This window comes from Bombina bombina, chromosome 1, assembly GCF_027579735.1.
Source record: "Bombina bombina isolate aBomBom1 chromosome 1, aBomBom1.pri, whole genome shotgun sequence".
Lineage (NCBI taxonomy): Eukaryota > Metazoa > Chordata > Amphibia > Anura > Bombinatoridae > Bombina > Bombina bombina.
The window spans coordinates 68505244-68517739 of record NC_069499.1 but is presented as its reverse complement, the minus strand read 5'-3'; the positions used below and the strand labels follow the sequence as shown (position 1 = coordinate 68517739).

Below are 12496 nucleotides of genomic sequence, written 5' to 3'. Positions count from 1 at the left end.
AAGGGGCACTGAACCAAAAAAAATGATTTCATGATTCAGATAGAGCATGCAATTTTAAGCAACTTTCTAATTTACTCCTTTTCTCAATTTTTCCGTTCTCTTGCTATCTTTATTTGAAAAAGAAGGCATATAAGCTTTTTTTTTTTGGTTCAGAACTCTGGACAGCAGTTTTTTATTGGTGGATGAATTTATCCACAATCAGCAAGAACAACCCAGGTTGTTCACCAAAAATGGGACAGCATCTAAGCTTGCATTCTTGCATTTCAAATAAAGATACCAAGAGAATGAAGAAAATTTGATAATAGGAGTAAATTAGAAAGTTGCTTAAAATTTCATGCTCTCTCTGAATCACGAAAGGAAAAATTTGGGTTCAGTGTCCCTTTAAGTTATAGAATAAAAACTCTCCTGTTACTACAGCATGCATGTATTAAAACGATAGTTAAAATGATATAAAATGATCAGAATTACATTATAGACATAGGTTGAGACACCCATCAGTAGAGCTGTGTTTCTGCTAACATATTATTAGCAAAATACTGAATATTCTAGAAACTATATATATATTTTTTTTCTGTCAGTTTGTTTGGTTTAAATGAATGTCAATTATTCGTATGAGTGCTTTGAACCATAATTAATTATATTCTTTTAGTAGGTCTACTTTTGTAAACCTTGTTCTTTTTTTCACTGAAACCCTTGTACTTCTGCATTGTGTCCTGTACAGTAAATGTTTGTGTAACCCAAAATATGCATTTCTTTCGTAACATGAGTCCATAGGTGTCCATAACATGTGGGATATACTTCCCGCCACTTAGGTGGGAGGTCAAGAACCCTTGCAAGATCTTATAATTCCCTCCCCTCCTCCAGTTAGTTCTTGGCCTCCGAGGTAAGAGGTTGAGTTAGGTGCTCAGCAATCAAGATTTTATTTTCTAATTTATTAGTGGGAGCTCAGACCTAACTTGAGACCCTTTAGCCCCCCTCTTCTCTTTTTACTCAAAGAAGATTCAGAATGCTTGAGCGTAATAGGGGTTAAGGAATACCACTCTTATGGCATGTCAGTACCCTCATGGGTTAATATCTCAGCCATTACTGCCCTTTTTGCATTGCGGGGCGACCCCAGCCCTAGCCTCCACCAGAGGAGTTACTGGTAAATCTGCAAATATCCTGCAGTATTGTTTACTTGCACTTGATTTGCTCTCTACTATATCACATTCTGTGAGAGAGAGAAGGCCTCAGCAAGCTGCTAGATCAGTGGAGGGGTTCTGCAGTCAGTGACTCAGACACCACACAGTAGGCCCAGGAACTATCACTAGTACTCTCTAACATAGGTACTGACCTAGTTTTGGGGGTTTCCAGTCCTTTCACTTAGTGCTTTACTTATGTGCTTAACACTTAAAAATGAGGAGATTTGGGCTCCAAATGGTCACGACTATTCCCTAGTTTCACTTAGCAGCTATTTCATTAGCCCAGGAGGTTGTGTGTACCTTTTATAAAAGCTGCTAAGTGGGGTGGGGAAAGTTCAACATAATTTATGAGAACAAATTTTGGGGCTTTCATTTCTGCCTTGTTTTTGCTGCTAGGGTTGTGTTTTAAAGGTTGTTCCTTGTATTATTTTAATACAATTGGTTCTCTACATTGTAGATAATATTGTAATTCCATATATACTCAGATTTGCCTAATTTTTGTCAGTCATGTCTATACCCCAACTTAATATGTCTGAACCATTAGAACCTCCAGGGATTTATTGAAGCTCAGTGAAACTAATGCTGTTCATTTTCCCTGTTTGTTTTGCAAAACTGTTCCAGTAGTTCAAATAACCAGCTACTGTGTGGTAATTGGGTTTAACATTTCCAGTTCCCAAGCCATAGTTCTGTCAGTTTTGCCTGGCAGACTTCTAATGCCCATGCCTGCCAATATGAATCAAGGGGATAACAATCTTGCTCTGTTACCCACCTAGTTTACAACACCATATGAGTACTGTTACTGAGGGTGAAATCTCCTCATAAGTTTCTGAGCCTGTAATATAAGACAAGAGTATGACTCCACATTCAGATTTAGAGTGGATCATATTTGTTTCCTTCTATAGAAAGTTCTGGAACACCTTAGAAATGTCAGAACAGACTACAGAAACGCCAAAACCTGTAAATAAGTTAATTTGAGTTTTTAAAGCTCTGCCAAAAGTCCTTAAAGGGACACTAAACCCAAATTGTTTCTTTCATGATTCAGATAGAGGGTGCAATTTTTAAGCAACTTTCTAATTTACTCCTATTATCAAATCTTCGTCTCTTGCTATCTTTATTTGAAAAATAATGCATCTAAGCTTTTTTTGGGGGTTCAGTAACTCGTGGACAGCCACTTTTTTTTATTGGTGAATGAATTTATCCACCAATCAGCAAGAACAACCCAGGTGTTCACCAAAAATGGGCCCGACATCTAAACTTACATTCTTGCATTTCAAATAAAGATACCAAGAGAATGAAGATAATTTGATAATTGGAGTAAATTAGAAAGTTGCTTAAAATTTCATGCACTATCTGAATCACGAAAGAAAAAATTTGGGTTCAGTGTCCCTTTAAGGCTGCTGAAGCTCTAGACTTGGTTACAGACTATATTGCCAAAGAATGGAAGCGACAATGCATTCCTTATACTCCAAACATGTTCAAGAAGATGTGACCTCTTTAAGAAAATAATCTGCCAGCCTGGGAAGCGGTTACTAATGTGGATGGAGCTATTTCCACTCTAGCAAAATACATGACTATCCCTATGCAGGTGGTAGTTCCTGTTTAAGGACCTCTGCAGGATCCTTTTTGGTGCCCCTCTCTCTGCTGCAGGATCCTTTTTGGTGCACTTGCTCTTTCTCTTTTTCTCTGAGGATATCTAATAATTTCATGTGCAATGGCAGTTTTTGACATTAAATAATTGTTGTTAATATGTTCATTGCTGTTCTGTTAAGGAGAGCTTTATAGCTTATATCCTGGTCAGGTAATCTTGTCTCTAAGAATAGACTCTTGTCATTGCCTTTGAGGGTAAATTGCTTTTTGGATCAGAGATAGACCTCCATCATTAAAGTGATGGTAAACTCACCTAAGTCATTTACATAGTATGAAAGTACTTTTTAAATATATGCATATCAATATCAGTATTTCTATTACAAACAAAATATATCGTATGGTGCCGCTCCTATTGGATGCAACGGCTGCCTGTCAAACTGCATAAGAATTTCTGACACGGAGGCAGCATAGAAGCAGGTAACAGAGCCACATAAAATGGGGGTATAACAATAGATGTACTATGTTTGTACTAGAAATACTGACAGTACTATGTAAATTGGGACTTTGGCGAGTTTACCCTCACTAAAACTGTTACTTGGAGGTAAAGGAGCCATTCTTCCTCAGGGACAAGAAGTCGAAGGGAAAATTTAGGCAAACTAATAGTTTTTGTTTTTTTTTTCTCTCTGCCATAGACCAGAAGTCTGACTCCCTCCAAACCTTCCTGGAAGACAGGAGATCTTCCTAGTCTAAGAATAAACCAACCAAAGTAGTCCCAACTCCAGTCAGAAAATCTGCATGAAGGGACTGCCACATGTTCAGAGGACTCTCTGGTAGGGGGGCAGATTGATTAGATTTCAGAAGGCCTAAAGAAGGACTCTCCTCCTTCCATCTCACTCTGGATCTAAAGAACCTAAACAAATTTGTCAGGATGGAAACGGTCCGCAACCATATTTTGCCACTGATTCAAGAGCATCAATTTATGAAAACCATAGATTTGAAGGATGCTTAACTACACAACCCATTTCATAAAGACCATTTCCAATTTCTAAGATTTTTCTTTTCTCAACAAACATTGACAGTTTGTTGCTCTACTTTTTGGTTTAGCCACTGCCCCTCGCATTCTCACAAAGGTTTTAGGGTCTCATGCTAGTGGTGCTCAGCTACACAGGGAATCTCCATTGTTCCTTATTTCCAAGAGTTCTTTATCCCAGCTACAAGGGTAGTCTTTCTGGGAGTGATAATAGACTCTGTTTCAAATGTCCTTTGTTTCTCACAGACCACCTGCAAGGACAAACTGCAGAAGTCATGTCCGTTTCTCTACAGATGATTCAATTCCCAACTGTAGCACAGTGCATGAAAGGTAGTTGGTCTTATGGTAGCGGCGTCAGGCGCAGTACCTTTTGCTAAATTTTCATCTTTGTCCCCGTTAGTTATTCATACTTCAACAGTGATCAAAGGATTGCTTTCACTTAGAACAACAAATAGAGCTCAGTTCATAAGTCAAACAGTCTCTCTCATTGTGGAGAGACAGCCCTTATTTGACCCAGTGGAGCTTCTTTTTTTTCTTCTGGCTACCTGACCACTACAGATGCAAGCCTGAATGGGTTGGGGTGCTGTTGGGAAGTTCCGGAGGGTGCAGGGAGTGTGGTCCTCCTCAGGAGGGCGAGATTACCTATCAACATCCTAGAACTTTGTGTGATCCTTCAGGCTCTGCCTTCTTGTCCCCTTTCTCAGAACATGAAAAATGTATCATTTTCAGTCAGACAATGTCACACGGCTGTAGTTTACATCATTCATCAGGGAGGGATTTGAAGTTCCCTAGTGATGCAGAGAAGTTTCTCAAATTCTGTCTTGGGTGCAGTAAAACCACTGCACTCTATCGACTATTTGCCTTTTTTTCCCCCCAATTTGTTCTTATTCCAAGAGTCATTGCAAGAATCAAACGGGATTTACTTTCAGTAATTCACATGGCCCTGCATGAATCTCATCCAGATGTCATCCTCCCCTCCTTGGGACTCTCCTCTCAGGGAAGAGACTGCTATCTATGGACTCTCCTCATCTTGGGAAATAAATTTTTTGTTTCTTTTCGGGAGGTGGAGAGTCCGTAGGACCCGCCCTATTTTTGTTGAATCTGGCGACTGTTCTTTGCACCTCTTAACCCTGCTTTCTGTTTTTTCTATCTCCTCTACTATACGTTAACTGGAGAGGGGAGTGGAGGTCGGAGGGATTAAAAGCTCTTGTGAGGGTTCTTGAACTTCACCTGGTGGCAAGAAAGTATATCCAACATGTTATGAACTCCTATGGACTCTGTTCATCTCGAAAGAGAGGACATTTATTGAGAAGTATAAATTTGTTTTGTTTTTTCTTTAAAGGATTACATACCAGTTGACGCAGGAGGAGCTAAGGGATTATGTGAAGGCTCGTCTGAAAGTGTTTTATGAAGAGGAGCTGGATGTGCCCCCGTTGTGTTGTTCAATGAAGTACTGGACCATGTCTTGAGAATTGACCGGTAAACTTCCACACAATTGTTTCAATACAAATCCAAATAATGTTTTTTACTCCAGACCTCCAATGTTTATTCTAGGAAGCTTCTGGCTGCCCTAAATTTGCAAAATAGTGTAATTTTATTTATATATCCACTACTCAATTACAGCGAAGAGATGTAAAGGAAGGAGAAGAGTATCCCCCCCCCCCCCCCTCTTTTTAAATATAATAAGTAGAAGATGGTTTCCACTAAATGTAAAGGATGCATGGAGTAATTGTAGAGTAGTGCGCACCAAATTTTTATAGTTAGACCCACCCCTTGCTTTAGTGAATTTAAAGGGACATAAAACCCCAAAAAATAACTTTTTTTACGGGTTCCAGAAAAGCATGTGATTTTAACAAATTTTGCCATTTTACCTTCAGTGTTATACATAATTATTGTTCTCCTGATATCCTTTGTTGAAAGGATACCTAGGTAGACTCATGGGCTGCTGATTGGTGGCTGCACATATATACCTCATTTTGTCTCTTCTAGTGCATTCAGCTAGCTCCCAATAGTGAGCTGCTTCTTCAACAAAGGATACCAAGAGAATGAAGCAAACTATAATGAAGCAAACTATAATAGAAGTAAATTGAAAAGTTGTTTAAAATTGTATTCTCTATCTGAAGTCGTAAAAGAAAAATTTGGGATTCATGTCCCTTTTTAAATTGCATGAAATACTAAACTTTTTAGGAAATGAAATTATTATAATGTAAACCAATATATTTCAAATGTTTTGTGTTGCTTTTTTTTTCCTCTCTAAGAATCTTCCGACAACCACAAGGACATTTGCTTCTATTGGAGTGAGCGGAGCTGGCAAGACCACACTATCACGTTTTGTAGCTTGGATGAATGGTTTAAGTGTTTATCAGATTAAGGTATATATATTGCATTAATATTTTTGTGTAATATTAAACTGGTAAAGAGAGTTTAATTGCTGAATTTCTTGTATGAATATGTATCCAGGTTCATCCGAAATACACTGGGGGAAGATTTTGACGAAGATCTGAGAACAGTGCTGAGGCGCTCTGGGGTGCAAAAATGAAAAGATTGCATTTATAATGGGATGAATCCAACGTGTTGGATTCTGGATTTTTGGAACGTATGAACACACTACTTGCCAACGGAGAGGTATATCTTAGCTTTTAATAGGTTGATTACTTATTGACAGTAATTAATAGTGAATTGCTCTAATGTTAATATCTTTGCTTTTCAATATATTAGGTCCCTGGATTGTTTGAGGGTGATGAGTATTCAACCCTAATGACACAATGTAAAGAAGGGGCACAGAAAGAAGGATTGATGCTGGATTCCCATTGAGGAATTATACAAATGGTTTACCAGCCAGGTGATACGCAATCTCCATGTTGTCTTCACCATGAACCCATCCTCTGAAGGGCTCAAAGACAGAGCAGCTACATCCCCAGCTCTCTTTAACAGGTGTGGTTTATTTCTTAATTTCTGATAATGTATTTATTTAATTCAATCAATATTAATTAATCGGTTTATGAATGTTCCATGATAAAAAAAAATGCAAATGTTATTAAGTTTTTGTCACATTATACCTTTTTAAGATGTGTCCTTGAACTGGTTTGGGTGACTGTCGACTGAAGCACTCTACCAAGTTGGTAAAGAGTTTCACAGAGTAAAAATTGACCTTGAAAAGCCAAACTATATTGTACCAGATTATATCCCGTGGGTGTACGACAAGTTGCCCCAGACACCATCTCATAGAGAACAATTGTCAATGTTGTGTATTTGTACACCAGACTCTACATCAGGTATTTATATATAGTTTTCTTTAACCTATGTGGTTACTTAGATTTGATTTGTCAAACCAATTTGTATATTTAAAATGTGGGCTTTTACAATACAATAGTTATTTATCTAGCTATAAAGGAAAGACTTGTTTTATTAATCTAATTGTATTCAGAGAGCTAGATCAAAATATGCTATATACACAAAATGAAAAAAAGAAAATTTTGTTTTCACAGGCCAATGCGCGACTTGCAAAAAGAGGAGGAAGAACAATGGCAATCACCCCTCGACATTACTTGGACTTCATAAATCACTACGCAGATTTGTTTAATGAAAAGCGCAGTGAGCTGGAAGAACAGCAGATGCATTTGAATGTTGGTCTAAGAAAAATCAAGGAAACTGTTGATCAGGTAGGTATTAATATTTGTCACAGTGCAACGTTAAATATGTATGGCTACAATCTGTAATGTTTTCCTTTCTGTGTTTGCATAATGTTAGGTGGAGGAGGTTGCGCCGAGATTTGAGGATAAAAAGCCAGGAGTTAGAAGTCAAGAATGCCGCTGCAAACGACAAGCTTAAAAAAATGGTAAAAAGATCAGCAAGAAGCCGAAAAGAAAAAGGTAAAGTGCTTAATTTGTAATCCCCTATAAGGAGAAATCATGTAAAGTGATAACCAAATTAATGTTACAAGAATACCCAAATTATGTTTACTAGCGCCCTTTCCTTGCAACAGGTAATGAGCCAAGAAATTCACGAACAGTTGCACAAGCAGCAGGCTTTTATTGCAGACAAGCAGATGAGCGTAAAGGAAGACTTGGATCAAGTAGAGCCTGCAGGTTATTGAGGCTCAGAATGGATAAGTATTACATTTACTGTGGCACCCGGAGCTTATTTATGACTTTAATTTATACTCCTAAAAGGTACTTAAAGGGGACAGTTTACTCAAAAATGTTCTCCCCTTTAATTTGTTTCCCATTGGGATATAGAAGAGATAAGCTAATAAAATGTTAATTTTCCATTGTTCTCTACAAGTATTGGGGATTGGTTTATGGACAGAAATAAGATAAAGCAGCAGGTATATGTACACACTGTTGATAAAGTAATGAGATCTGGTTATACCTACAAGCTCAACCCATTTATTAGGTTGTGGCTTCAAACACAAAATCTACTGATTCATATACACAAATAAGCCTTAAAAAAGCAAATCCCATGCATTTTATACTCTGCATCTGATAAAGTTATTGAAACACATTAAGGAGAAACCATTTTATAGTATATTGTCCCTTTTAAGTATTTATTTACATGTGAATAATTTAAAAACTTCTGATTTTTATCTATATATTTGTATTTCATTATATTCACAATCTTTGTATTACAGATTTATTTAAAAAAAAAAAAAAACTTTCTCTGATTTAAGAATTAATCTTCTAAATCACATTTTCCTACTGTCTTCTTTTTTGTATGTTTTCTCTTCTTCCTCGCCTGTGGTTGATCTTGCATTGATCGCACTGTCCTAGCTGTTAAAATCAATTAAAAAGCAGCACCTGGTAGAGGTCCGTTCTATGGCTAATCCACCAGCAGCAGTGAAGCTGGCTCTAGAGTCCCATCTGTTTGCTGTTGGGTGAGAGTACAACGGACTGGAAGCAGATACGCTCCATCATAATGCGGGAAAACTTCATCCCAACTATTGTAAACTTTTCCGCTGAAGAGATCAGGTGATGAAACTGAACATGCGTGACTACTGCTGAGGATAGAAAGCAATTGTTCATTTTATTTTTCTCCCATTCAAAATATTTTTCTTTCTTTAGGGGGAAAAAAAATTATAATTTTTTCCATGTGGCACAAGTCAATTACAGAACTAAAATTTCTTCAAAAATTCTCAGCAGCAGTTTACAACTTATTATTTGTTATGTTAATACTGTTTTTACCCTCCTAATAGCTGTCAGCTCTATAAAAAAAGCAACACCTTGTTGAAGTTAAATCAATGGCCAAGTCCTCCAGCTGCAGTAAAACTGGCCCTAGAATCTATCTGTCTCCTTTTGGGTGAGGAGACAAATGATTGGAGAAAAAGATGAGAACAATTTTTCTCAGAGATAATTTCATCAGCAACATTCTCAACCTAAATCCTGAGAATTTAAGGTATTTCTTTCATTTACAATAAAACCGGGATGTGGTGGTGAACTTTTATATTCTTTATATAATACCTTGGATTTTTTTTTTATTTTTTTTTGGTAAACTTCTCAAACATTGGTTTCTGCAAATAATAAGTTATCAAATATAATTAGGAAGGATGTACATCAAAGTATTTAGTTACGTTAAAGTAAAAATGAATCTTTTATGTTTCAGATACAACTTTCCAATTTAATTCAGTATCCTTTGTTGAAAAGGAGCAGCAATGTGCTACTGGGAACTAGCTGGTGATTAGTGGCTGCACATATATGCCTTTTGTCATTGGTTCACTTGATGTTTTCTGCTAAACTTACAGTATTGCATTTCTGCTTCAAAAGAATGACACAAACTTGATACTAGAAGTAAATTGGATAGTTAAAATTGCCTATTTCCCTTTTTTTTTTTTTTTTTTTTTTTTTAAATTGGAAAGTTGTTTTATCTGAATCATGAAAAAAACAAATTGGGTTTCATGTCCCTTTTAACCCCTTCCAGCCCTTAGGATGTTCTATGCCGTCCTAACTGCACTGGGCTTTAGCACCCTTAGGACGGCATAGAACGTCCTAGCCATTTGGCTGTGCTGAGCAAAAGGCGCTTCCTGAATGGTATCATACAGTGTCATAGGCACTCCCCCTAGACATGATCCCATCATTGAAATCACGCAATTGCATGAACAATCACTTTTTACTTATTTGTTACATTGGAACTTTGTTCAGATGTAGACAAAAAGTCTGGGTAAGGAGGGGTTAAGTGTAAACAAGCATGAAAACTAGGCATGGGCATTTGCCAGCTTTGTTAGCTGCTGAATGCAGGAGTAGGAGCCGCTTGTGGTCTTTGCCTATTTTCGGTGCCAGATTTATTCTTGTGAAAGATCACCATACTAAGAGCCTGGATTTGCACAAATCTCAGTGTGGTGATCTCATGCCTAAGGAAAAAACCCTTGGGGAAAAGCCTCAGTTTAAAATGGAAATCAAAACTAGTCAGAGAACTCAGAAGCCCAATTCTATAAAGCATTTAGTATGTTTCAGACAATATATGCAATCAGGCATGGATGAAATTGTACCAAAATATGATTTCAATCAACAACACAAAATACTGCATTACGACGAAAATAGCAGCTATCGTTAAATGAAGCTTTTGCATTTACTTCGTTTGTTTTGTTCAAATAAAGTGTCATCACACTGCATAGACATTAAGCAGACCTAGAATGCCTGTATTACTATAGCTATCACATTTATAGTTAATAGCTAAATTCCACCAAGCAATTAAAGATAAAATGGAACTACACCAATGGGGTGGAAAACATGAAAATAAAATAACAAACACTAAAGTTATGTAACATAAAAACTTGTTTTGCCATTGATCCAGATATGTAGCAGGGTAAAAAGTAGTACAAACTTAGGGGCATTAGTAGGTATAACATGTTATTCTTTTCTTAGAAACTTCCAGTGATTTTTGAATGGGTTTAACGTTTATTTTTTACCTATAATACTCATAAGATTTACAAGCATTTTAAAGTGTTCTTCAGAATAGATTACTAAAGAAATATGTTTTTTCTTGATTTTTTTGAGGAGCTCATTCCATAGACACTACAAGCATATTTCTCTTGTTAAGTGTGTTCAGCTCCACGGGTCATCCATTACTTATGGGATATATTCTCCTTCCCAACAGGAAGTTGCAAGAGGATCACCCAAGCAGAGCTGCTATATAGCTCCTCCCCTCACATGTCATATCCAGTCATTCTCTTGCAACCCTCAACAAAGAAGGAGGTCGCGAGAGGAGCTGGAGTTTTTACTTAACAAACTTTTGATTGAAGAATAGTTATTTTAAATGGCACCGGAGTGTGCTGTTTTTCTATCTCAGGCAGTATTTGGAAGAAGAAACTGCCTGCGTTTTTATCTAAGATCTTAGCAGGCGTAACTAAGATCCACTGGCTGTTCTCGACATTCTGAGGAGTGGGGTAACTTCAGAAACTGGGAATAGCATGCGGGGGTCCTCCGCAAATGAGGTATGTGCAGTACTTTATTTTCTGGGAATGGAATTGACTAAGAAAATACTGCTGTTACCGTGTGATGTAAGTACAGCCTTAAATGCAGTAGTAGCAACTGGTATCAGGCTGATAAATGTATGCGCAGTCGAGTTATATTCTAGGGACTAGAATTTGACTGAGAAAATACTGTTAACACTGAAATAATACTTAAGCCTTCTCTGCAGTGGTAGCGACTGGTAGCAGGCTTAGTGATAGCTTTGCATGACATTGAAGAATGTTGTTTTTTAAAACGTTTACTGGCATGTTATTCGTTTTTTTGTGAGGTACTTTGGTGATAAATCGCTTTGGGCATGATTTTTTCCACATGGCTAACATATTTTTCTGCATGGAAACCGTTATATCAGGGCTCCCACTGTTGTGATTGGAGTGGGAGGGCCCTTGTTTTAGCGCCTTGTTGCGCAGTTAAATTTATTGCACAGTCTTTCTGCTTCTTCCTCCTTGATCCAGGACGTCTCTAGAGAGCTCAGGGGTCTGCAAATTTCATTTGTGAGGGAGGTAATCAGTCACAGCAGATCTGTGACAGTGTGCTGACTGTGATTAAAAGCGTTAAATCTTAATTGATATCTGTTTTATCCGTTTTGGGTATTGAGGGGTTAATCATCCCTTTTGCTAATGGGTGCAATCCTCTGCTAATAATACACTTCTTGTTAAGAATTGTTTAATTATATCTGTATTTTGAAGCGCTGGCAGCGTTTTTTATATTGCTTGTAAACTTATTGAAAGTGATTTCCAAGCTTGTTAATTTCATTGCTAAGTCTGTTTTAAACATGTCTGATTCAGAGGAAACTGTTTGTTCATCATGTTCAAAAGCCAATGTTGAGCCCAATAGAACGATGTGTACCAATTGTATTGATATTGCTTTGAATAAAAGTCAATCTGTACCGATAGAGAAACTATCACCAGACAGCGAGGGGGAAGTTATGCCGCCTAACTCTCCTCACGTGTCAGTACCTGCGTCTCCCGCTCGGGAGATGCGGTAGGATGGAGACACCTAGTATATCTAGGGCCCTTACAAATCACTTTACATGATATGGCTAATGTTATGAAAGAAGTATTATATAATATGCCCGAATTAAGGGCAAACGCGATAGCTCTGGATTAAGGACAGAGCGCTCTGATGACACGAGAGCCATGTCTGATACTGCGTCACAAATTGCAGAACAATGAGGACCGTGAGCTTCATATTGTCGGTGACGGTTCTGATCCGGGGAGACCGGATTCAGAAATTTC

General features: G+C 37.6%; 1 protein-coding gene across 1 annotated transcript in view; it reads left to right on the top strand.

Moving 5' to 3' along the window:
• The window catches only part of DYNC1H1 (dynein cytoplasmic 1 heavy chain 1), a 163615-nt gene that overhangs the window by 91919 nt on the left and 59200 nt on the right, over positions 1 to 12496 (top strand). Inside the window, 20 exon segments of the mRNA XM_053697444.1 lie at positions 5141 to 5158; positions 5160 to 5225; positions 5228 to 5277; positions 6057 to 6085; positions 6088 to 6170; positions 6259 to 6276; positions 6278 to 6322; positions 6324 to 6356; positions 6358 to 6423; positions 6517 to 6609; positions 6611 to 6737; positions 6867 to 7035; positions 7037 to 7073; positions 7287 to 7489; positions 7555 to 7639; positions 7641 to 7670; positions 7784 to 7885; positions 7887 to 7910; positions 8568 to 8654; positions 8656 to 8765. Of these exon segments, the coding sequence (XP_053553419.1) occupies positions 5141 to 5158; positions 5160 to 5225; positions 5228 to 5277; positions 6057 to 6085; positions 6088 to 6170; positions 6259 to 6276; positions 6278 to 6322; positions 6324 to 6356; positions 6358 to 6423; positions 6517 to 6609; positions 6611 to 6737; positions 6867 to 7035; positions 7037 to 7073; positions 7287 to 7489; positions 7555 to 7639; positions 7641 to 7670; positions 7784 to 7885; positions 7887 to 7910; positions 8568 to 8654; positions 8656 to 8765 (1475 nt within the window).